The sequence below is a fragment of the Urocampus carinirostris genome, chromosome 2 (assembly GCF_059441175.1).
Source record: "Urocampus carinirostris isolate Australia breed hairy pipefish chromosome 2, RoL_Ucar_1.0, whole genome shotgun sequence".
In the NCBI taxonomy this organism is placed as follows: domain Eukaryota; kingdom Metazoa; phylum Chordata; class Actinopteri; order Syngnathiformes; family Syngnathidae; genus Urocampus; species Urocampus carinirostris.
Genome location: NC_142350.1, coordinates 65,849,999 through 65,876,430, shown reverse-complemented (window position 1 = coordinate 65,876,430; position 26,432 = coordinate 65,849,999). Strand labels below are relative to the sequence as shown.

At 42.3% G+C, this 26,432-nt stretch overlaps 1 protein-coding gene and 1 non-coding gene across 2 annotated transcripts in view; one reads left to right on the top strand and one right to left on the bottom strand.

Annotated features, from left to right (window-relative positions):
- The window catches only part of LOC148373012 (neural-cadherin), a 241,401-nt gene that overhangs the window by 108,378 nt on the left and 106,591 nt on the right, over nt 1-26,432 (bottom strand). The window contains exons 3-7 of the mRNA XM_088327543.1: nt 17,146-17,371; nt 12,718-12,922; nt 5,134-5,245; nt 3,695-3,944; nt 1,754-1,896 (exon numbers count right to left, since the gene is read on the bottom strand). Coding sequence (XP_088183669.1) covers nt 1,754-1,896; nt 3,695-3,944; nt 5,134-5,245; nt 12,718-12,922; nt 17,146-17,371 — 936 coding nt within the window. The remainder of the gene's footprint in view (nt 1-1,753; nt 1,897-3,694; nt 3,945-5,133; nt 5,246-12,717; nt 12,923-17,145; nt 17,372-26,432) is intronic.
- Nucleotides 22,857-22,929, top strand: trnak-cuu (transfer RNA lysine (anticodon CUU)). The gene has a single exon. It is a non-coding gene; the product is annotated as a tRNA-Lys (tRNA).

Below are 26,432 nucleotides of genomic sequence, written 5' to 3'. Positions count from 1 at the left end.
ACAATAAAATCACGTTATAGCCGTTTACGTTTTTAGAATACTCTGTGTGTATGCAGCAGGGAGTGCACGATAAAGTACAATCCACACAAATACGTAGATAAACGCTAGCAAGACGGCCGAATATCAATAAATAATTATGTGTGTAACCGGGTTTTATATGCACGCTTGTTTAGGGGCTCACTAGCTTTGTCCCCGATATGCCGGTTACCACGGCAACAACCGCCGTACCCGCGTGCGATGTTTCTGTCACTGTTGCATGTGGTTATGCTAATGCATGCTAACAAAAACAACGTACCGACTATCCTGGGAGAACAGGCGCCGACGCAGTTTTGTGTTTGCCGTAAAAACGACGCCATGTTTATTGTTTACGTGAACCAATGACAAACATTAGGGATTCGTTACGGTTTCTGCTTGAGAAAGTGTGTGCGGCAAATTCAAATTTATATTAGCGTTATTAGAAATACAGGCAACAGCGACAGACTGCTGTCACAGTCTGTCCGTGAAACAAGGAGATCATTTATTCCTCATGCCATGAGGCTCTTTAACTCCACCCGGGGGAGGAAAAGCCCACATTAAACCCCACCCCCACATTTGCATATTACCCTATTTTTATTACAGTGTGTATTTTCCAGAGAACTATTTAAATATTCTATAGAAAAACTTTATATTGGGTATTTTTGTATTCTATACCTTTTATTTTTTTAACACAAGGATACTGCTGGAAGTGTGAATTTCCTTGCGGGGATGAGTAAAGTATCTATCTATCTATCTAGACATCTATCTGTAACGGGTGTAATAATAACTTTTGTTGTGTTGAAATTCCTGCTGAAATATGTTGTATAGTTTTTGTGTAAGTGTCCTGCAATGATGAGTCCAACAGTGCCACCTGCTGGTATGGGGTAAGATTTGGTTTGGCTTTTGATCTAGTGACCGGAAGGCGGATGCCGTTGGCAGTCTACAGCGAGCTGCTAACGGTAAGGCACGATCTTTAGGTGCTCCGCAAAAAGTAAATTTTAAACAATAAAACCACAGCTGACAAATCCCTCAACATGCACAGTAATGTGATAGATGTTGTCAAGCTGTTTGGATTTATTTTCGTTTTGTTTCTGTCGCCATTTATGTTAGTTTTGCCGGACGTTGCATGTTGTGCTAAAATGCTAATTCCCCTTATAGTGTTGAAAGCCAGCAGAGGAGCTAACCACGTGTTGTGTGTGACTCATTCATTTGCAGGTAAATTGTACCCGTTTTTATACTCGTTATTGTTATTATTTCTATTTTCTCATATATATAAAAAGGTTAAAATTCAGAAAAATATGTTGAATTCATTGTTAACGTTAAAAAACACACCATACAATCTCTTGTTACAAGTATCTTGTTAAAATTGATTGTTAAAATGTATTGTGATGGTTGATATTCTAAAATGTATTTTATGTAAACTGAAAAGAAAGCTATTTGATATGTTTAGGGCAGTCTACAGCGCGCTGCTAACATGTTGAAAGCCAGCAGAGGAGCTAACCACGTGTTGTGTGTGACTCATTCATTTGCAGCAACTGTAATAAAAACCTCATCATCCAGTACGGAGTGAATGTGGATTTTTGGTGGGACGGGTACACCGCGGTTACATATCTACCTACCTATCTAACTACATTCTATCAACTGGGGTGAATCCGCAAACTGTTTATGGCTACAAATCCACTTCCAATAACACGGTATAAATTACAGACAGGGCGTCCGGACTTCTAATCTTTCTCACCTTTTTGATTGTCCAACAGGAAATTGCTGTCCTCGTTGCCGCCGGTGATAGCGTAGGAGACGCCATCGCCGTCTGGATCGTTCGCGTGGACGATGGCGACGAGCGTCTCGGGGCCTGCGTCCTCGCTCAAGAAGGTTTTGTAGCTACAAAGAAGATCTGTTGACTCGATTGTGCTTTCTTCAATTTCAGATCGTTTCATAACAGACTGTTGTGGAGGTAAGATCTTGGGCCACTGTCAATCATTAAGTCCGGTCAGGCTTCTCGCTCACCGTTTTTTCCCTTTTATTGTGGAGGATCCACAGAGCATGCACTTACTTTTACTCAAGTTATTTTTTAGATAAAGAAATTTTTCATCAAACTATCATTTGAACTTCACTAGATCCAAGTACATTTTTCTCCTCGGTGTTGGGGTGAAAGACGCGCGGCTTCCTCCTTCCACCTCCCTCTCGTCAGACGTCATTTCTGCTGCTTGCAAGTAGCTTACAATGACATCATAGGCCGGGTGCGGCAGCCTTTCCAGCGGCTCCGTGTTATTTCGCTCTTTTGGTGATTTATTGTTTTAAGTGTCTGCTTCTATCTTCGGTGTTTTTCGTCCTGTTTGACAACTACACTTTGGATGACTTTCTATCCTATGGTTATGGGTTTTAACGCAAAGAAATGTGTTTATTTGAGGAATCAACTCCTTGCCCTGAAGAATTCTCGTGCCGGCGTGATGAGGGGGTCCTATTGTAGATGCAGAGCCGGAGCTAAGGCTAAGCGGCTAGCATGTGTTAGTCTTCGGTACCGTCCGTAATCATGGTAAATGTTAACTCTATACCAAATAAGACCGACGAACTGGCTGTGCTGGTGGAAAACATCAAAGCGTACAGGGAGTGCAGTGTTTTACGGAAACATGGCTCACGTCTAGCATCCTGGACGCCAACGTGGAGCTACCCGGAGCTACCTGGAGCTACCCGGCATCAGCGCTGTTAGGACAGACGGAGACACAAAAGTCTGCGGGAAGCGGAGAGGAGGCGGACTCGCTATCTACGTGAACACCTGGGCAAAAAGATTTCCATCTGCTGCAGGGACGTCCAACTTTTGGCCTAGCGTGTGACGTCATCCACTCCGCTGTTGCTAAACTACAACACAGCGCCCTGAGGCCATCCTGTTTATCTGTTAATAAACAACAAAAGGATGCTGCTGGAAGTGTAAATTTCCCTATGAGGATGAATAAAGTATCTATCTATCTATCTATCTATCTATCTATCTATCTATCTCTCAATGGTATTTCTCTATGGTATCTATCCATCTCTCTATGGTATTTCTCTATGGTATCTATCCATCTCTCTATGGTATCTCTCTATAGTATCTATCCATCTCTATGGTATTTCTCTATGGTATCTATCCATTTATCTATCTCTCTATGGTATCTATCTATCTATCTATCTATCTCTCTATGGTATCTATCTCTCTATGGTATCTATCTCTCTATGGTATCTATCTCTCTATGGTATCTATCTATCTATCTATCTATCTATCTATGGTATCTCTCTAATGTATCTATCTATGGTATCTATGGTATCTATCTATCTCTCTATGGTATCTCTCTATGGTATCTCTCTATCTCTCTATCTATCTATCTATCTATCTATCTATCTATCTATCTATCTACAAGTTTTACAAACTTACTCTCTGCTTTTTGGGCAATTATTTCACTATTTACAGCACGTAATCTGCAGAATTTCAGGCTCATTTATCAAATCAAGTTAATCCGTAGGGTTGGGGCGGGTTCGGTTTTATATACCTGCGACTCGGGTCGGGTCGGGCTGAATTTTTTTAGGCCCGACCTTACCTCTAACCTGTAACTATAAAAAATAGGATAGCCTGGATCTTTGACAAATTTGAAGACAGATAAACCCACATTTTTAGGACCATTGTAATTGAAAGACTTTGACATACACGGCCTGCGAGAAGACAGGCGTCTCGTCGTTGGTGTTGACCACCCGGATGCGTACGGAGGCGGTGCCGGTGCGGGGAGGCGTTCCCGCGTCCACGGCGACGAGCAGGAACTCGTACACGTGATTGGGCCTCTCGTAGTCGAGCCGGCGAGCGGCGCTGACCACCCCGGCAGATGTGATGTCGAAATCGTCGCCGTGAACCGAGTAGGAAAGCTCAGAGTTGACGCCTGAGTCGCAGTCCCGGGCCAAAACTATGGAGGATAGAGGACGTTACTGTCAGTTGAAATGTTTGTGAAGTACAGTGTTTTCCAGACTAGAGGGCGCATCCAAACTAATGTTCCCTCTAAGTCAGGGGTGTCAAACTCATTTTAACTCGGGGGCCACACGATAGAACAAATATTCTGTCGGAGGCCGGACTAGTAGATTAAAGAGAAAGAAATAAGAGAAAGAGGGAGAGAAAAGGAGAGAGGGAGGACAAAGAAAGAGAAAGAGAGGAAGAGAGCGTGTGAAACAAAAGAGATAAAAAGAGAAGTCATGAGAAAGGGGGAAAGAAAGGGAGAGGAAGAAAGAAATCCAAAGAGAAATAGAATGACAGAAGGGGAGAAAAGAGAAAAGAAAGCGCAAAGGGTAGGAAGAGAGAAAGAGAAAAGAGATTGGCTGGCAACCAGTTCAGGGTGTCCCCTGCCCACTGCCCGATGATTGCTGGGATGGGCTCCAGCACCCCCGCGACCCTACTGAGGATAAGCGGTGCAGCTAATGAGATGAGATGAGATGTATAAATGTATTTTGATTCATGGCTCTTAGGGTCAAAAAGGTTCTCGACCCTTGGTCTAGTGAACGGGATCCGTTGCGCTACCCGCTGCAATCCGGGTTCAATTCCCTTTGCATCCAATGTTATGTCTTTGTGATCAGTGATATATTCTGACTGTTCAATAAATGCTTAAATACGGTACTTTTTGAGCAACACTAGCCCTTACTGTAATTTTAATTCCATGCACCTTCTAATACGATGCGTCTCCATCCATCCATCCATCCATCCATCAATCCATCCATTATCTGCACTGCTTATCCTCAGTAGGGTCGCGGGGGTGCTGGAGCCCATCCCAGCTATCTTCGGGCAGTGGGCAGGGGACACCCTGAACTGTTTGCCAGGGCACACAGAGACAACTCACTCGCTCACACCTAGGGACAATTTGGACCGGCCAATTAACCTGACATGCATGATTTTGGAATGTGGGAGGAAACCGGAAAGCACGGGGAGAACATGCAAACTCCACACAGGAGGTTTGATCTCATGACCTCAGAACTGTGCCCCACACGCGCTAACCACTGCGCCGCCGTGCTGCCCCACGACGCATTTCATATATGAAAAAACTAACAAAAACAAAAGACAATTTTTGGGGGTGCGCCTTATAGTGGGGGAAAATACGGTAATCTTACCTTGGAGGAGCGAAGTTCCAGGCGATATATTTTCAGGAACATTATCTCGGGTGTAGATGGAGTGGAGGAACTCTGGGGTGCAGTCGTTCTCATCTGTTATGTAGACGACAACCTGTAAAGAGCACCTTTGTGTTATTCGACTTTTATTTTGAAATCAAATGAAAATAAACATAGGGGAGAATTCTCTGTTTTTCCTTTCTCTTCTCTCTTCCTCTCGACTCTTCCTAGCTTGCGTTCCAACCCGTTGGAGCTCAAACCAATACGCAGTTTTCCATCCCCGTAATTTAATGGGCAAGCCATCTCATTTTCCGGTCTTGAGTTTTCGGACATGCCAAACGTTCCACTAACAGCTAACACTTCAGCAAACTGTTCCAGCAATTTCCACCAGAAGTAGAGAAAACTTGATTGGTTCTAAACATGAAAACAGAAGCACCAATCAGGGATAGTGAACGTCCCCTGTATCTGAGCCAATTGCTCTGCTTATTAATAACTGGAATTCTCTTTATGACGAGATAACAAAACTAACACACAATGCTGCACCTATTTACTCACAGCAAGATGGACTTTGGAGAATAAAAACAACGATAATTTGTGTAAACAAGTTTATTTATTTACCAAATAAACAACACAAACAATTATTTCAGCATCTTTCTTCGTTCTTTCACTACTTGCCACACATTAAGTGTTGCTAATTATACGTAGCAGTGCAGGATTTTGCAGACTTCATCCATCCAGGCTCTTTAACTCCACCCGGCGGAGTAAAAGCCCACATTAAACCCCACCCCCACATTTGCATATTACCCTATTTATATTGCAGTGTGTATTTCATGAAGCACTATTTAAATACTCTATATCAACACGTTATATTGGGTATTTATGTATTCTATTTCTTTTATTTTGTCATTTTATTTTTCAACACAAGGATACTGCTGGAAGTGTGAATTTCCCTACGGGGATGAATAAAGTATCTATTTATCTATCTATCTATCGATAGATAGATAGATAGATAGATAGATAGATAGATAGATAGATAGATAGATAGATAGATAGATAGATAGATAGATAGATAGATAGATAGATAGATAGATAGATAGATAGATAGATAGATAGATAGATAGATAGATAGATAGATAGATAGATAGATAAATAAATAGATACTTTATTCATCCCCCCGTAGGGAAATTCACACTTCCAGGAGTATCCTTGTGTTGAAAATAAAACAATAATAAAGGAAAAGGAATATAATACATAAATACCCAATGTAACGTGTTGATATAGAGTATCAAAATAGTGCTACATAAAAAAACAGTGTAATAAAAATAGGGTAATATGCAAATGTGTGGGTATGTTTTAATGTGGGCTTTACTCCCTTGGGTGGAGTTAAAGACCCTCATGGCATGAGGAAGAAATGAAATGAAATGAAATGATCTGCATTTTTATAGCGTTTTTCAAGTCAATGACTTCCCAAAGCGCTTTACATTGTGCTTCACATTTCCCAATAGCGGCCGTGAACTGTGCAGCCATGTAAGGCGCTAATATTGGGGGTATTAGGGTTTCAGTGTCTTACCCAAGGACACTTCAGCATGTAACACGGACAAGCCGGGATTCGAACTGGGATCCCTTAATCCTAAAACGATCGCTCTACCTCCTGAGCTACTGCCGCCCCAAATGATCTTCTTTTACTTTTTTTTTTTTACATTTTGTACAAAAATTGTACACAATTTTGAAATGAGAAAAAACTCAACAGAGTCTAACCCAGATTTACATGAAATATTGCACTTGGAAAGGACACTTTTGCCAAGTGTACTTTTTTAAATAATATTCGGACTTCCGCTCACTCCACAATCAGGGTCGGGTAGGGTTACTTTAACTGGATTACTTTCAATTACTTTTGGATGAGTCCAATACCAAATATGCTAATAGAAGACAAAAGAAACTAAATATGAATAAAATTATGACTCACAAGAAGTGGTAAGCTTTCTCTCCTGGCTTTGATCTCTTTGATCTCCGGCAAAACGAACATAAAATGCGACAGAAATAGCCCATCCCAGCCATCTCCGGGCAGTGGGCAGGGGACACCCTGAACTGGTTGCCAGCCAATCGCAGGGCACACAGGGACAGACAACTCATTCACACCTAGGGACAATTTGGACCGGCCAATTCACCTGAAATGCATGTTTTTGGAACGTGGGAGGAAACCGGAGTGCAAGCACGGGGAGAACATACAAACTCCGCACAGGAAGTCTGGAGCTGGATTTGAACCCACGACAGGTTCCCATGACATGAACTGTGCCGCACAAGCGCTAACCACTGCGCCGCCGTGCTGCCAGTGGTTGCCTGTCATTGAAAGTAATCCAGTGAAAGTAACCCTACCCAACCCTGTCCACAATGTTGTGTGGCGGGTGACATTTCTTTAAAATGTCCTTTGGGGCTTCGGGCAACACAACCTATAGATGCTGCCGTGAGGTGCACTATAAATAGTGTAACTGAGAAAGAGGCAACGTAGGACACACACTCACACTCAGAGTGGATTAGCCAGCCAAGCTAATAGAGTAGCCAAAGCCTTCGGGGGACACTGGCAGCCATTTTAAAGCACTTACCAACATTCGGACAGCAGGGAAGGTGATAATGGACTCCTCCAGGTGTGTGTAGTTGTGTTTGTGTATTATGACATCTTCAGAGTCTCCAATAGGGAGTGAGCTAAGTTTTTCCACATTTACACGAGTGTGTATTTCTTGTGTGTAAGTGCTGATGCAACGGCGATGGCGTCTGATCACGAAGCTTGTGAACGCAGCTTTGATGTGCTGACTTTTCATCAAGGCCTCCCGACGGAAACCAGGGCAATGGCAATGCCGTTAGCGTGCGCGGGCGCTAAATTGAAGAGTTGCGCAGCTACGACTGATTCAGCAGCTGCGCTTTACGAGAGCAAGCTCGGGAATAAGGCAAATATATTTGCCAGTGCACGGGAATAAACAAATGATGTGTCGGGTCGGGAACGGAAACGGGAACCACTTGTGTTGCGTTTCTCAGAAGTTTTATTGGAAGAAAGAGAAAGGGTTTCGCTCGCGATCCGGTGAAGTCGCTCTCGCACTCGGATTGTGATCCGAACACGGAAGTGGATCTTCCGTGGCGAGCGATGGCGGAGTCGGGGACGGAAAAAACGGGTCAGGAGAGCAAAAACGTGGTCGGGGTCGGAAGCGAGTTGTAAGCTAGAATTGGAAAGAAGACGTTGTCGGGGCAAAAAGAGGTCGAAATCCGGGACGGGAGAGTAGACATGGTCAGGATCAAAAACAAGTCGTAGCCGGGGAACAGACGGGAGCAGAAAACGGAACAGGTGGGAGTCAGGGTCGAAAAAGGCTTGCCTAGTGAAGAAGAAGAAAAAAAAGTAGAAGGAGGAGAAGAAGAAGAAGAAGAAGTAAAAATCCACCGTGTAATCACACTATTTTTACTCATGGTACCACATTGCACAAGGTTGGATTGGCTGAACTCTTTCCCACAATGCTCTATTACAACAGTGTATAACGTGGCACCGTAAAAATAGTGTGATGATGAGATAAAATCTAAAGCTTGCGAGCCATGGCAGAGTCGGGGACGGAAAAAGCGGGTCAGTAGCCGGGACAGGAGAGCAAAAACGTGGTCGGGGTCAGAAGCGAGTCGTAAGCCAGAATTGGAGAGAAGACGTGGTCGGGGCAAAAAGAGGTCGAAATCCAGGAGGGGAGAGCAGACGTGGTCAGGATCAAAAACGGGTCGTAGCCGGTGAACAGACGGGAGCAAAAAACAGTACAGGTAGAAGTCAGGGTCGAAAAAAGGCTTGCCTAGTGAAGAAGAAGAAGTAGAAGGAGAAGAAGAAGGTGAAAATGTAAAAGGAGGAGAAGAAGAAGAAGTAAAAATCCACCGTGTAATCACACTGTTTTTACTCATGGTACCACATTGTACAAGGTTGGATTGGCTGAACTCTTTCCCACAATGCTCTATTACAACAGTGTATAACGTGGCACCGTAAAAATAGTGTGATGATGAGATAAAATCCAAAGCTTGCGAGCGATGGCAGAGTCGGGGACGGAAAAAACGGGTAAGTAGCCGGGACAGGAGAGCAAAAACGTGGTCGGGGTCAGAAGCAAGTCGTAAACCAGAATTGGAGAGAAGACGTGTTCGGGGCAAAAAGCTCGAAATCCGGGACTGGAGAGTAGACGTGGTCAGGATCAAAAACGGGTCGTAGCCGGGGAACAGACAGGAGCAAAAAACAGGACAGGCAGGAGTCAGGGTCGAAAAAGGCTTGCCTTGTGAAGAAGAAGAAGTAGAAGGAGAAGATGAAAAAGAAAAAGTAGAGGGAGAAGAAGAAGAAGAAAAAGTAGGAGGAGAAGAAGAAGTAAAAATCCACCGTGTAATCACACCATTTTTACTCATGGTACCACGTTGTACAAGGTTGGATTGGCTGAACTCTTTCCAACAATGCTCTATTACAACAGTGTATAACATGGCACCGTAAAAATAGTGTGATGATGAGATCAAATCCAAAGCCTTTTCCCATGTCATCTTATGCTCCGTGTGGTCTAGGGGTTAGGAACCGGTGCTTTCACTACCGCTATCCTGGTTTGTTCCTAGTGTTTACTATGTTTGTGTACTGTAATGCTAAATGTAATTCACCCTGGTCATCCTGAAAGGGGGATTACCACTTGTGAGGTCCCTTCTCAAGGTTTCTCTTTTTCCTCACGCTGAGGTTTTGAGTTTTTCCTTGCCCGCATGTTGCTTTAAGATCAGGTCATTGTGTCATTGTAATCCTGTACAGTCCTTTGAGACATTTTTGTGATTAAGAGCGTCAGAAATGAATTTGACTTGACTTGCAGGTCACAGTCCAAGGGGGCAGAAGAACGGACTTTGTCACGACCCAAGAACAGGCCAGAGACCGTCTACAATGGAAAAAGCTGTCCAGAGTTGTGTCCTCATGCCCCGCAATCCATGCGGCTAAGGGATCTATGCACCGCAAACTACAGTGGAACCTCGGTTTTCAAACGCCTCTCAGTTCGAACAAAATCGGAGTCCGACCAAAAATTTTGAGAAATTCTTGCTTCGCGGTTCGGTCAAAAAATCGGAGATGCGTGAGTGCGTACGCTAGGGTGCGATGCTGAGCGGCGTACGGGTGTAGATTGCTCTTTTCGTGACCAACTGTTATCGCGTGCGGACATGCTTTCGCTTTTAATCTAGGTGTACCAAGTGTTTTAGCCCCTAGTTATGCCTCCGAAGAAAGTCAGTGCAAGCAGCAAAGTTGCTACAGGTGAAAAAAGAAAAGTAGTGCGTACAACTATTGCATTTAAGAAAGAAATAATAGCAAAATATGAAGGAGGTGTGCAAGTGTCTGATCCTCTCCCCACCGTCCACCTGCGCCTTCTGCTGACCACCACAAAGGTAAGAAATCCTATGCATAATTCTTTTCTTTATCCTTTTTTTTTTTAATTTTTACACGTTCATGTTAGCGTAATCGTTCGTACAGAAGATTACGATAACGCAAACATACGATTAGCCTGGGTTAGCTTTGTTTACGTTAAACATTCAAGGTAAACATTCAAGGTGTTGGAACGGAGCCCAACATTCAGGGTGTTGGAACGGAGCCCCCTTTCCAATGAACCACTTGTTGTGGAGACCCGGGTGCTAAATGACCTGCAAACGACCTGTTTTTTTTTATTTTTACACGTTCATGTTAGCGTAATCTTTCGTACTGAAGATTACGAAAACGCGGACGTACGATTAGCCTGGGTTAGCTTTATGCAGGGATCAGAAAGGAGATTTTCATTTTCAGCTGAAATAGCCAGGGTCCAGGGCGACGCCCCCCTGAAGCCAACAGCATTTATCTTATTTGCTATGTGAAAATTGCACTAGAATGAATTAAATCCAACAAAACAGAAACCATGTATTTTATATATATATATATATATATATATATATATATATATATATATATATATATATATATATATATATATCTCATCTCATCAGCCGTGCCGCTTATCCTCATTAGGGTCGCAGGGGGGCTGGAGCCCATCCCAGCCATGTCCGGGCAGTGGGCAGGGGACACCCTGAACTGGTTGCCAGCCAATCGCAGGGCACACAGGGACAGACAACTCATTCGCTCATTCACACCTAGGGACATTTTGGACCGGCCAATTCACCTGACATGCATGTCTTTGGAATGTGGGAGGAAACCGGAGTGCCCGGAGGAAACCCACGCAAGCACGGGGAGAACATACAAACTCCGCACAGGAAGTCTGGAGCTGGATTTGAACCCACGACAAGTTCCCATGACATGAACTGTGCCGCACAAGCGCTAACCACTGCGCCGCCGTGCTGCCCTATATATATATATATATATATATATATATATATATATATATATATAAATTAAAAAAATAATAATATATTGACATTAAAAGCATTTGTAATATTGAACATGATCATGATGATACAAAATAATTTATTTTAATCATGTTTATAACAAATTTTAAATTTTGTTTATCCTGTTCTAAATATTGTATAAACACAAAAGATAAAATCATTTCATAAATAAATAGATTTATAAATACCTCAGATTGGGATTTTCTGTCACACAGGGGAACCAGTGGTTGACTGCTGCTAGTATTTGAAGTGGAAGGATTTGGAACGGCCAATAATGTTGAACCGGTGGGGTTACTGTTAGTTTCACTGCCGATTTTAAAGGCGGATCCGAGTGCATAATTTGATCGCCGGCAAGCTATTTTTGCTTTGCGCTTGTTCATTTTAGCATGATCGATCAGCGCCACACAACCTCGCGTACCATCATTGATCAGATCGACACAGTATAGACACTTTGCTTTCCCTGGAACATCACACTTTGCGATGAACTGGCTCAAAGTTTCTGTAACTTCCTCGATCTTTGCGCCGATTTTAACGTTTACTGTGACAGTCTTCTCCAGCCATGACCACTTCAATTTATTCTTGATTCCTTTATCAATCTCGGAGACAAAAGCCTCGTCTTCTTTTCTTAGTATTTTCATATTTACCTTTTCAAACACTCATTTCACCGTTTGAAAAGACCGGGAGGAGCGCCATGTTTGAGAAAGCCAATGCTCCGCTGATTGGTTATCAGCGAACCTATCGACCAATGGTAGGAGTCGATCTATTTGTTAGCTAAACCACGTTGTGTGTTATAGATCTAATGCGCTGCGTTTCTTTTTGCCGATTTTTCTCGCGATCTCTAACTGCTAACTTGGGGTGATGAAACAGTCACGTATCGTACCTCACCCCCCCAAAATATTTTCTCATCGAATTTAGACGATTTACGGGAATGACCTTTGGGGTTCAAAAACAGCGGAAATCCGCGGATCCGCGGAAAATTCTGATCCCTGTTTATGTTTACGTTAAACATTCAAGGTAAACATTCAGGGTGTTGGAACGGATGAAAACGATTTACATTATTTTGAATGGGAAAAAGGATTTCGGTGATCGAACAGATCGGTTTTCGAACAGGGTTCTGGAACGGATTATGGTCGAGAACCGAGGTTCCACTGTATGTTCCGCGTCTTTATTTGTTGTTGTTGTTTGTTTCCGTACCTCACAGACGCCACTGAGGCCAGTGTCGGCCTCGGAGGCTCGGACTTGCAGGGTGTGCACGTTGTGCCCGTTCTCGTAGTCAACGTTTCGGGTGAGGCTGAGGGCGCCGCTCTCCTGGTTGATGCTGAAAAGATTGCCGGGATTCGACTGCAGCACGTAGGCCAGAGTCTTCTTCTGGAAAGACACGGCTTGGACTTCGCCCACTCTGCACAAACAAAGAATGAAAAGATGCCGGGAAATTACATACTAATAATAATAATAATAATAATTTCCTTTGTATTGTCATTCTTTGTAACAATGTACACAGAACGAAATGTCGGTACACCTGACCCGTTGTAGCGAGCCGCAGCCAACAGAGGGCGCCGCCATTTTACCAATGTTATAAGTCTTAGGTATGACTATGATATGGATCTTAAAAGTTAGGAATTGGACTTGAGAGGATACGTACTCATTTTCATACCAATAGGGGGGGTACATGGTTGAGTATTGTAACTCATACGGAACAGTAACCCTAACCTTAAATACAGTAGACCAGTGTTCATTTTACCTCTGAAAAGTGATGGGTCCCGGACTCGCATGCTCAAAAATCTTTGGGTCCCAACAGAGATCTATGGGTCCCCAAAATTTAGTGTGCTCCGTGCCCTTACAAACTGTCGAATTTTCCCTTACAAAATACAAAAAATCTTTTTTTTTTCAAACATGTTCATTTATGTGGTTTAACATGTTGTATTGTACATGTGTTTCCTTATATCATATATATTGTTAATGAACATTTTGTTGTGAGACACTGAGTTGCTCGACGTGAATGAGGTTTATTATAATTAATTCAAATTATTCATTCATTTTCTGCATTAAATTATTGTTGGTAATGTACTGATTAAAAGGGATCACCACAAACCTGTCTTTTTTCATTTTCTCCTTCCTTTTTTTCTTAACTTCTTTATACAACATAATCATTCGTAATATAATGCATCAAAGCAAGTGAGCCGGTTGAGAGCCGGCTCTTTAATGACTTGAGCCGAAAAAGCCGGTTCTCTAAAAAGAGACGGACTTTCACTACACAACTCGAACTCGAGATCGGCGTGCAGACGAAAAGTCGAACCGCGAGACCAAAACAACAATGGCGGATCTGCCTGACGAAAAGTTTGGAGTGCGGTAAATCTTTGTTAAAAAAAAGTAATCGGGTAATAATGACAATTTCGTGTCAAAGAAGTTGCGTCCCGGGGACGCACATTGATTCGACACGATGCGTCCCCAGCAAAAACGATGCGTCTAGGACGCAGGGACGCCGGCAAATGAGAACACTGAGTGGACCCTCGGGTTACGGCGTCAGCTTACAATGTTTTTACGTTACAATGTGGAGCACAATGTTCTTTGTCCCCTTTTTGGGGTGTTTTCCCCACAAACAACAATTTTTGGGGTTGCAAAGCGTACAAAATTTAAACTTTTCACTATTGCGCTCTTCCTTACTTTGTCAGTCCGTCAACGAATCTCTGCCCCGCAAGACCTGAGTTCTGACTCGGTCCTGTTTTCTGTTAGGTATTTCCAGTCCGGTATTGTTCCCGTTTATTTTTGTCCTGTTTAAAATTGGTTTCCAGTTTCGTTCCTGTCTGTTTTTGTCCTGTTTATTATTCTCTCCAGTTTTCGTTCCTGTCTTGTTTGTCTGGTTTATTTTCGATATCCTGTTTCATTATCTATCTTGGTACACAAAAATGAGCGAGCGTGTTGCTAGCGTGTTTTGGAATAAGGGAGCGTGGGACGACGTATATACAACAAAGTTTCTTTCCGACACTGAGGAAAATGACTTTGATGGCTTCAGTTATAAGGAGGAAGATGAGGTCGGTTTACTGTGATTTTTACAAATACGGTATGTTTTTTTTTTTACCAGACCCGTTTACTGTGTTGCGAGCGTGTTGCTAGCGTGTTGCTACCATTAACTGCCGGCTGTGATTTTTGGACTGTGGACTTTTATGAAGGACATTCAATTTCAATCCCGGGACTTGAAGTCGGGTTTGGGTTAATTTTGTGTTTGTGTTACATTTTTTTTAATGTGGGCGCTTGCGGCTTATTTACAGGTGCGGCTTATGTAAGTACAAAATCGGTTTTCCTCTTAAAATGTGGTGGGTGCGGCTTATAATCCGGTGCGCTCTATTGTCCGGAATTTATGGTAGCTAATAAAGTTTTCTTTTCCCGCCATATGACAGTCTCCCCCTTACGATCTTTACCTCACAACAAATATCGTATCCCGAGAGTCTACTGTATTGTCAATTGGTTTGTCAGCAAGGCATTATGGGAATAGTAGTTCCCCCTGATTTAACGAAGCATTGTTACAAAGGCGAGACATGTTGCCAAATGGATGAGCAGCACATGTGCATAGACACATGCCCCCGGAACAGACGCCTCACAGGGTGGCACGGACACTCGGATATTATTAACAAAATGTGCTTTGCGCCAGAAGCCCAAAGGGACACCGGCACGCGCATGCACCCGCGCGCGCACACATCCCTTCATGTTTATCCAAACCTCGCTTTTAATAAATATTTGAATTTGCCACACTTTCAAACTCTCAGCCTCGGGCAACGCACACTCTTGCATCTGGGTCCTTCAGCCCTCATCCTGCCCAAAACCGCCATCTTCCTCCTCTTCATCCCCCTCCTCTTCATGCTTCTTCTTAACCATCCATCCGTCCATCACGAGAATAAAGGTTTCCTATTGATGCTTTGTGCATATACATTCTTTATGAGTCATTATTTGTGTTTCCGTAGTGCAGGGTGTAGATCAAATAAGCCCAGCACAAAATTGGCTCCCACATTTTTTGCGTGCCCTTTGGGACAGTTTCCAGTCGTACCAATTCACCATGTCTCTCTTAGCTGTACCGCTTATCCTTATTAGGGTCACGGGGGGGCTGGAGCCCATCCCAGCCATTTCCGGGCAGTGGGCAGGGGACACTCTGAACTGGTTGCCAGCCAATCGCAAGGCACACGGGGACAGACAACTCACTCGTTCATTCACACCTAGGGACAATTTGGACCGGCCAATTCACCTGAAATGCATGTCTTTGGAATGTGGGAGGAAACCGGAGTGCCTGGAGGAAACCCACGCAAGCACGGGGAGAACCTACAAACTCCGCACAGTAAGGCCGGTAGCTGGATTTGAACCCACGCAGGAGGTTACCACGACCTCAGAACTGTGCCGCACACGCGCTTACCACTGCGTCGCCGTGCTGCCCCCAATTCACCATGTACCATCATGAAATCTGATAAGATCAAGTTTTGAATGTAATTACAGCAACCAAGGCTAAGTATTGCTAAAATAATATTCTCACTGTAAGTAATTATGTCAATTGGAGGGACATTCTCAAGTACAAGTTTAGCAATTTTAAACACCATCACCCGATACTGCGATCATCAGATATCTCAGACCACACCCATAGAGGATCTAGTCAAGCATCACTGGTCCATATAAAAAGAATTGGCTGAGCGATACCTTTTTCTTTTCTCCTACCTGGCTGGCTGACTCGTTGCCTTGGCACTGTGGCCTCGAGTTCAGCACGTGGGCCACACGTTGTGAACATCTGGAGCACGAGACCAAATCTCTCCCCAACAACTAGTAAGAGGACGGTTTCAGATTGAACACCATGTCTGGTTGTTTTTCTGTACAAGGGAATTTCCCCAAATCGACTAGCATTATAGCCAGAAACTTTCAAAAGTGTGTTAATAAATTTTGTGTGTTATTTCAATCGGCCTGGTTCATTGAATCAATTTTTTGGGGATTAGTAATTCATATCAGAACTCAAAGAACTTAAAGTAATAACCGAATGTAATTTTTTTATCAGTGTTGGAAATTCTAGCATCCGTCAGAGAAAAAGGATTTATGGTGGAGCACAAGCAACACCTAGAGGCAAATGAATTTACTGATTGCAGTAAAAAACAATTCAAATCAATCCTAACGATTTTCAAAATTAAAGTTAGAAAAAACCCCTACAAGTGATTAGCACATTTGCCCAAGATGGGAAAGGTCCCCCATTCGAGACCGGGTGGAAACATTTATTGGCCTGATGAAGAGAGATGGGTGCCACCAGGCTGTATTTCCCCATGACATACCACAGGAAATGGGTATTATTTTTGCTTCCTTTTCAAATCTATATTGTTTTTTTTTTCAATTCATCATTTTTTTTACAACTAGGAGGCACTAAATAATACACAATGTCCCTTTAAGAAGCTAGCCCACTTTTCCTTGAAATGGTATGAGGATATGACATTTCTGTTTTTTGTTGTAAAAAACCTTCTTGAAAACCGTACCTCTCTTAGTCCCACAACGTTTCCTTTTATTTCTTACATCATTATCAACGGTCCTCGTGCAAGGTCAACTACGTAGTCATGGGAATGATAAATAAATCACAAAAAAACAATAATCGTTAACACTCACGGTTGTCCGACGGCCATGTTTTCTGCCACGTTGAGTTGGTAGGTGGCGACGGTGAACTGCGGCTGGCGATAGCCCGCGAGGACCAACACGGTAGCCGGGGGACCGTTTTGACCGTCGGCGTCCACAGCTTGAACCCGCAAATGGTATTCGTGGCTGGGGGTCAAAGGGCGGCCCGTGGTCCTGATTTCACCAGAGCGACGATCCACCTCGAAGCAGTCCATGCCGCCTGATGAGAAATGCATAAAAGGGGGTTTAACCAAAAAGCTCAAGTTGAGTGGAGTGACCCATAAGGTCTTTCTGATCTTGAAGTACCCTTACACACAATATCCAGTAACCAGTTATGACCACTCAAACTGCAAGGCACAGCTACAGCTAGTATTTTCGCTGCTTGTTACATCGAAAATAAATTCATAACTTTATTTGGACTCTGAAGAAAGCCAGAAGAGCGGAAAAAATGATGATCACCAGCAGGTGCTCCGTGGATTGTTATCGGGTCGAAAGAGACTGAGGCGGCGTCGGGAGGGAAAGCAAAAGCGGTGCTGCGGGTCCAGCCTACTGCTACTGCTACTGCTAGGCTAGACAAGCAGCCCCCGCCGAGGTTCTATCTCACAAACACCAGGTCCATTGCCCATGAACTGGAGGACCTAGACCTACAACTTGTGGGATACTGCTACATTTGTGATGTTTATACTTTAATCATTTTTTTACAGTCATATATATTACATATGACTGATAAGAAACAAAGAAATGTTTCCTCTTCCAGGGTTTTGACTATCACGGGAGTTTTTTGGAAAGCAGACCTGCGGAAAAAAAAAGGGATCACTGGAAAATCCAGTAATGCTTGCAGTACCATAAAACTGTTGAATAAAAAAAGGGGGGGGGACTATAAATTTTATTCTGTTTTTAAGTTCATTGAATCAATTGTCTTGGGATTAGTAGTTCATATCAGAACTCAAAGAACTTACAGTAATAACGAAATGTTGTTTATCAGTGATGGAAATTCTAGCATCCTTCAGAGAAAAAAAAGATTTATGGTGGAGCACCAGCAACACATAGAGGCAAATTCGTTTACTGATTGCAGTAAAGAATAATTCATATCAATCCAAACAATTTTCAAAATAAAAGCTAGAAAAACACTTACAAGTGGTTAGGACATTTGCCCAAGACTGGAAAGGTCCCCCGTTGGAGACCGGGTGGAAACATCTATTGGCCTGATGAAGAGAGATGGGGGCCACCAGGCTGTATTTATATTATATTGGACAAATGCAAAGAAGATTGCATACGATGGCAGTTGCTTATTTCCAGGGTTGGGTAGGGTTACTTTAACTTGATTACTTTCGATTACTTTTGGATGACTCCAATACCAAATATGCTAATGAATGACAAAAGAAACTACCGTAAATTCCGGACTATAAGCCGCTACTTTTTTCCCAAACTTTCAACGCTGCGGCTTATTCAGTGATGCGGCCAATTTATGTAATTTTTCTAACGGCTGCCAGCGGCGCTCGAGTACAAGAGGTAAGATTTAGACTGCAACTTTTTAGCTTGTGCCCAAGTTAAATTAGCGTAGACATTTCTTCATCATGGGCAGCACGGCGGCGCAGTGGTTAGAGCTGTTTACTGTGTTGCGAGCGTGTTCCTAGTAGCGTGTTGCTACCCTTCACAGGCACGGTTTGGGATGAAAAGTTATAATATTATTATTAAAGCTTTGAAAACTCTCTCGGTGTACCATCTTTCTTTGTAAATATGTGTAACCATGTATAATATGTATTTACAACTGTATATTTTTGTAATGTATTTATTTTAGAAACTTATTCTGATATGTTTTGTACGAGCAAATGAGAAAGAAGGGGCGGGGCAAACGCGGGCTGACGGGAAGTGGAGTAAAGGTGAGACGTGTTTGTGGATGCGGCTGACAATAATGGATATATATTTTTCCCACCCTTACCTTTGGAAATATACACGTTTTTCCTTGGATTACTTTCAACGGGCACCTGGACTCTGCAGGTCTGCATTAGATGTTAAGTACCGGTATCAATTTCCGTTCATTTTGACGGCTGTGTTTCTTAGACTGTATCGGGTATGGGTGAATTTCGTGTTTGTATTGGGTTTATTGAATGTGGGCGTATGCGGCTATTATACAGGTGCGGCTTGTGTTTGTACACAATCGGTTTCCCCCCCCCGAAATGTGGTGGGTGCAGCTTATAGTCAGGTGCGCTCTATAGTCCAGAATTTACAGTAAATATGAATAAAATGACTAAATTTTGTGCAGGCTTGGGGAGTAACGGAACACATGGAACGACAAAAATGATGTTGGCAAGCTGTTTGGATTTATTTTCATTTTGTTTCTGTCGTATTTTATGTTAGTTTTGCCGGAGATCAAAGAAATCAAACCCAGGAGAGAAAGCTTACCACGTGTTGTGATTCATTATTTATTCATATTTAGTTTATTTTGTCTTTTATTAGCATATTTAGTATTGGAGGAATCCAAAAGTCATTGAAAGTAATCAAGTTAAAGTAACCCTACCCAACCCTGCTTATCTCGACTATCATTGCGCACAGTTTTAAACATCATTGTCGCTCTTGGCCAATCATGTTCCTGTTCTTGGATAACCACGCCCCTTAGGTCATATCTGCGTTTTGGAATATTGAAGATTTATAATAAAAGAGTAGGCTCAGGAGAGGGCATAAGAACGGGGAATGGAATTCTCTTATCTGCAGGCTTCTCTCCCTGTTTCTCCTTGCAAGTTCAAACTCCAGGTAGGTTTTCTCTTCTTATTCTGAGTGTCTTCTAAAGTTTAAATTTAAGAATAAAAGAGGACGGATGGAGATGACGAAGACAAAGTCAAAGAAGTAGAATCCTCAGCTGTTGACCAGAGGGCCAACACTGGTGGCAGCTGCATCCCACCTGTCAATCATTTCATCCTCCTCGCTACACTGATGGCAGTCATCCGAGGATCACTGTTTTCTATTAACAATAGATGAGTGACCACCAAGTTTCTGAAGCATGGATGGTCATGCACACAACACACTTCAGGGGTCCCCCTCAAAACTCACACAATGCAAAATGATTAATACCGACACCAGAGGCGTGTTCAGGAGAGTGATCAGACATGTAGTCTCTTGATAATCGCTTGCCGCGCACTGCTGAACGTTTTGTAATCGCTCACTGTGATTGCCTTACTGATCCAAAATGGCCGACGACAGTACAATGGATTTCGTTCTACAGCTTGCTTTGAGCGAGTTGGCTGATATGAGCGACAGTTCGCATATTGACACAGTTAAGGTTATCCTAAACGCAGTGGAAGGGTCATACCTGTCTTGCATTGTTCACAAACATTACCAGGCAATGTAAGACGATATATTACATCGCCAACAGCACTCGTCAGGGTGAGATCCTCCATCTTCTGCACTGTCGACGCCATGTTGGAAATCAAAGTAAGCGGTCTTTCTCCCGTGATTACTAGGGCACGCGAGCGCTCAATAATCACTGGCCGTTCAGAAGCTAGCGATAGCTCGCGATAGCAATCACTCACTCTCCTGAACACGCCTCTGTTTCACCATCAGTACAGCATTTGGAGTCGGAGAAGAGAAAATGAGAAATGTAATGTAAAACCTACATGAAGGGAAGGAAAAACTCAAAAACCTCAAGTCAAGTCATGTTTATTTGTTTGGCCCTTAATCACAAGGAGTGTCAAAGAGCTGCACAGACCACAGATTATTGCAAATTACAGACTATTGTGACACCATCCCCTGATCTAAGGCCTACACGAGGGCAAGGAAAAACTCAATAACCTCAAGTCAAGTCATGTTTATTTGTTTGGCCCTTAATCATAAGGAGTCTCAAAGGGCTGCACAGGCCACAGATTATTGCAAACCACAGACTGTTATTACCCCATCCCCTGATCTAAAACCTACATGAGGGCAAGGAAAAACTCAAAAACCTCAAGTCATGTCATGTTTATTTGTGACTTCTTTAATCACATGGAGTCTCAAAGGGCTGCACAGGCCACAGATTATTGCAAACCACAGACTGTTATTACCCCATCCCCTGATCTAAAACCTACATGAAGGCAAGTGAAAACTCAAAACCTCAACATGAGGTAAATAAAAAAACATTGAAAAGAGGCAGCACATGACATGCTAAGAACTACATGCTAACTGTGAGTCAAGTCATGTTTATTTGTGTAGCCCTCAATCACAAGGAGTCTCAAAGCGCTGCACAGACCACAGATTTTTGCAAGTAGCTCAGGAGGTAGAGCGATCGTTTTAGGATTAAGGGATCCCAGTTCGAATCCCGGCTTGTCCGTGTTACATGCCGAAGTGTCCTTGGGTAAGACACTGAACCCCCAATACCCCCAATAAGCAGGTTAGCAGCCTTACATGGCTGCACAGATCATGGCCGCTATTGGGAAATGTGAAGCACAATGTAAAGCGCTTTGGGAGGTCATTGACTTGAAAAGCGCTATATAAATGCAGATCATTTCATTTCAAAATACAGACTAATATGACACCATCCCCTGATCTAAAACCTACATGAAGGCAAGGAAAAACTCAAAAATCAGACCTGAATATCAATTTTGATGCGATTTTCAGTTTAAAAAGATAAGTGCAATTTCTGTCCCTGTTTTTTTTTGTGTGAGTACTTAACCCTTGGATGCATAAGCTACCAGTACATACACACTTCCATCTGTAGCAAAATATGGGTGGTCAATGAATTATTTTGACAAATAATCGATTGACCAATTAACTTGAAGAGGCGAGTTTATCCTTTTTCTAAACTCGCCTAGCATTTTTGGAGCACCACATACATTTTTAGATCATTATACCAGGAAAACGGATGAGAAACCTTTTCAGTTAATTTAGTTTTTTTTTTAGTTATGACCGTCCTCCCGGGGACTAGTTGTCAAGGCAACCGGGAACGTTAATTTGTTTGTTTTACAAATGTAAATGTCAATGCGATTAATTGAATTAAAGCATAGTCTACGATGCAGATGTTTTGACATAGTTTATTTTGACAACATTGCAAAACAGAATTCTGACCCAACATTGAATGTACTGCGGTCGAAAATGAGTGGGGAAACATAAAACTACTAATGGCATCATGTTTTATGAGGAATGCCTAAAATATCACAAACACTTATTTTTTCATTTTTAAAGATTTTGAAGAAAAACAACCTAAGGGGTCATTTTTGACCCTACTTCCGCATCCAATGATTAATACTCAGCACACTAATACGTAATAATAATGGGAAAATTCCCTGTTTTCAAAAAACACAATGCAAAAAGTGGGAAGTTAATTGAAAAAAGACTTTAACACTGAATAAATATAACCATTTAATAGATTTTAAATCTAACTGTGCCTCACCTACCTCCCTTCACTGCACCCAACTGACAATAACGATCATTTCCGTTTGGTAACCGCGCTGACTTATTTTTAAGATCACACTGAGTTGTTGTTTATTTTCACCATTTTGTCGTCATACTTGAGTTATATAAATACTTTACGGCTTCACTTGTTAGCTTGCTGATACTATCAACGATAATATTGTTTGGGGCTAAAAAGTGCACCAATCAGAATACATCGTCTCACTGTTGCCCTCTACCACAAAAATACTTTACAGACTAATTGCATTAGTAGTATTCATAATATGAGCATATAAGTTGAACGGGAAACAACTTCAACATTGAATAACTGGACAAAAACACCAGCCCGGCTAGCTCAGTCGGTAGAGCATGAGACTCTTAATCTCAGGGTCGTGGGTTCGAGCCCCACGTTGGGCGCCACTTATTTTGGAGAGAACGTCGCCCCAAAATATACGCAGAGACAGAAATATGGCAGAGAGGGAACGTGGTTTATTCCATTCGTTCAGCAACATTCAAGCCACGTTCAAAATTCGTCCAAGAGACGCTGGGCTTTATACTGTGTTTAAAAAGATGACGTGATGTTTTTTTCGGAAACGAAAGTGTTTTTTCCGGCCCTGACTCGCCCATTCAACAACTTGTGACTTCTTGTATCAACATTATCTCATAACATCCTGCCAGATGTCCTGTCAGCTCGAAGGCTGCTGATTTACAGTTGATCCACAACACCATGAGGCAAGTGAACTGCGTGCCTCACTCTGCACAAAAATACTTTAGACTAATTGCATTAATAGTATTCATAACATGAGCATCTAAGTTGAATGAGAAATAACTTTAATTTAAATAGAATCGTTTGATATATTTTAAATTATGTATTTCAATGATGACAGGTGAGGCAGAGCCTTAATTGCCTCCCCTGAGTGCACATCACCGGTAATAAAGATGTTTTCTTTGCTGTTTTTTTTTTAATATATCTTCCATTTTCACCGTTTTGTAGTACCAAAATTCTGTAGTATGTCCCTTCCAACGTAGTAATTGTATAAATTAAATATCATGTAGTGGGATTTAATCTCACTTTCATCCACGTTGGCACGATATGAGACTAACTCAAATGAGTGGATTTATTTGTTGTCACGTGATGCTTAAGGGTTGCATTATATTGAAAAAAAAAAAACAACTCCGAAAATATCTTCATTTATTTAGCCTTCAAAATAAAACGAAATGAAAATACTAAAAAAAAATCCACAGCCACAGGCGTCCGTCCGCCCACCCTGCCGCCTCTCCGGAGACGCTCTTCTTATTCTGGAACGTGGGAGCTCTCTCGGGCCCCCGGGGGAACGTTTAGCGAGGTGGGGGTGGGTGCTTTGCCGTTGAACAGCGTTTTCTTTCTTTAGCTCCTGTTTCTTGATGCTAATTGAAATTCAACAAGTCACTTTTTATTTAGATGAATCCGCCGCGCTCCAAGTTAAGCGGGTCTGGGACATGCAAATTCGCATGACAGGTAGTAAATGTACGTTCTGATTTGCATTCGCGCATGTCATGTACATGGAAGGATAATGGCGGATAAGTAAATCTACATAAATATCGGGATTTAATGTCATGATCAATGTTCCCTGTCATTTTCCTTACGGGTCTGAGCGTTCACACAAAGTCGGTGAGCAACGCTTGAAACAACAGTGAGCAACCATAATCCCAAGTGTGGCAACTAAGTCATTATCAAACATGTCCAGAACTTGGCATCACGTTATATTTTGCTGAGTTTCCGGCAAAATTATTTTTCACTTTAGAACGAATTGACTCATGTACTATTGCAAAGGTTGTACGGCCTACAAACGTCGTTTGTTTTTAAAATGGAAGGAATTAAAAACGTCTTTGAGAAATCCGGTTCATTGATTATAATTGATAAATAATCGTTAGTCACTGTACTTGGATTTTTTTTTTAAAACCTAAAAATTATTGAATGTCATGAAAAAAAAACCTTCTGTGTTTTTCTATGCAGATTATCAAATGAAGTCCTCAAAAACAGGAACAGTTCAAGAGAGATTGCAATACGGAGGACAAAAAGGATATTCATGAGTCAAAGCAGGAAACTGATCCTAATTTGGACTCATTTTGATTATATCTTTGGCTCTAAAACATTAGATAGATAGAGATAGATAGATACTTTATTCATCCCCGGAGGGAAATTCACATTTCCAGCAGCATCCCTGAGCTGAGAACAATACAATAATAAAGCAAAAAGAATACAATATACAAATACCCAGTGTGACGTGCAAATGCCCACTGTAGCGTGTTATATAGAATAACTAAATAGTGCTACACAGAATACATATTGCAATAAGATTCGGTAATATGCAATGTAGGTGGTGTGGTTTACTGTGGGCTTTTACTCTGCCGGGTAGAGTTAAAGAGCCTCATGGCATGAGGAAGAAAAGATCTCTTCAGTCTGTCCGTAGTACAAGACAGTGACAGCAGTCTGTCGCTGAAACTGCTCTTCTGTCTGGAGAATATGTATTATCTATCACCCAATGTAAATATTTTTTTTTAAATCTTTTTTTTTCAATATTTTATCTTTACAGTCTAAATGTGTAACTGGAGTGCCACGTCCAATTTCGTTGTCACAATATGTTCAACCCATTTTGTAACAATGATAATAAAGGTATATTCTATTCTCTTCTATTAACTAGGACAAAAAAGTCCGATCACATCACACCGATTTAGGCTAACCTGCATTGGCTCCCAGTTAGCCTTAGATGTGATTTCAAGGTTCTCTTAGTATTATACAAAATCATACATGGACTTGCTCCCTCTTATCTTTCAGATCGGATTTCCCACTATGTCCCGGTCCGAAGCCTACGTTCTGAGAGTGCCGGTCTTCTGGTGATCCCAAGAGCAAAGAAGTGTTCCGCTGGTTCGAGAGCGTTCTCCATCCGGGCACCGGTGCTGTGGAATGCTCTTCCCCCTGAGATCCGATCTGCAACCTCAGTGGAAATGTTTAAATCTAAGCTTAAAACTCACTTCTACTCTAAAGCATATGAATAACCTACTCTTCTCGTCGGCTCCAGAGCAGGGGAATGTATAATAATATTCTGAAAAATAGTCTGTGTAATATAGTGTAATAATCTGCGAAGCCCTTTGAGACTCTTCGTGATTTAGGGCTATACAAATAAAAGTGACTTGACTTCTATTATGTTCTCTTCTCTTCTCTTCTATTATCTTCTCTTCTATTCTATTGTGTTCTCTTCTCTTCTCTTCTATTCTATTATGTTCTCTTCTTGTCATGATTGCTAACTCTGGTCACCTGGAGCAATCATGTGGACGCCTTCTGATTGGCTAACGCTTCCTCTTTAGCGCGCTGCGCCCAGACCTCTTCGTCAGAGGATACGATTGTAACTCTGTGTGACTCTCCTGAATACCTGTTTCGCCTAGAACTCTTATCTGTTTCTGCCTGCCTCCGACCCGACCTGCTTCCGTCCCACGCTACGAACTTCTCTCCAGCCCCGGTAAACTTGACCTGCTTGACTTCCGCACTCCGATTGGCTACTTGATCCGAAGCTATCTTCCCGGCTCCGCTGCTGACGTCTGACAGACATCACGTCTCCCGCAAGCCCTGTACGCTTCCCTAATAAAGAACTGTAACGAATGCTCTGGGGTTTCCTGGTCTGTTCTGGTCTCCTGATACTTCTCTTCTATTCAATTATGTTCTCTTCTCTTCTATTTTATTATGCTCTCTTCGCTCCTCTTCTATTATGTTCTCTTCTCTTCTACTATGTTATGTTCTCTTCTATTCTACTATGTTATTTTCTCTTATCTTCTCTTTTCTCATGTTCTATTCTATTCTATCATTGACGCAAGAATCTGAAACAGTCCCTCAAAGCTTAGCACTTTGTGTTCCTATATGCAAATATTCAGTATAAACTGTT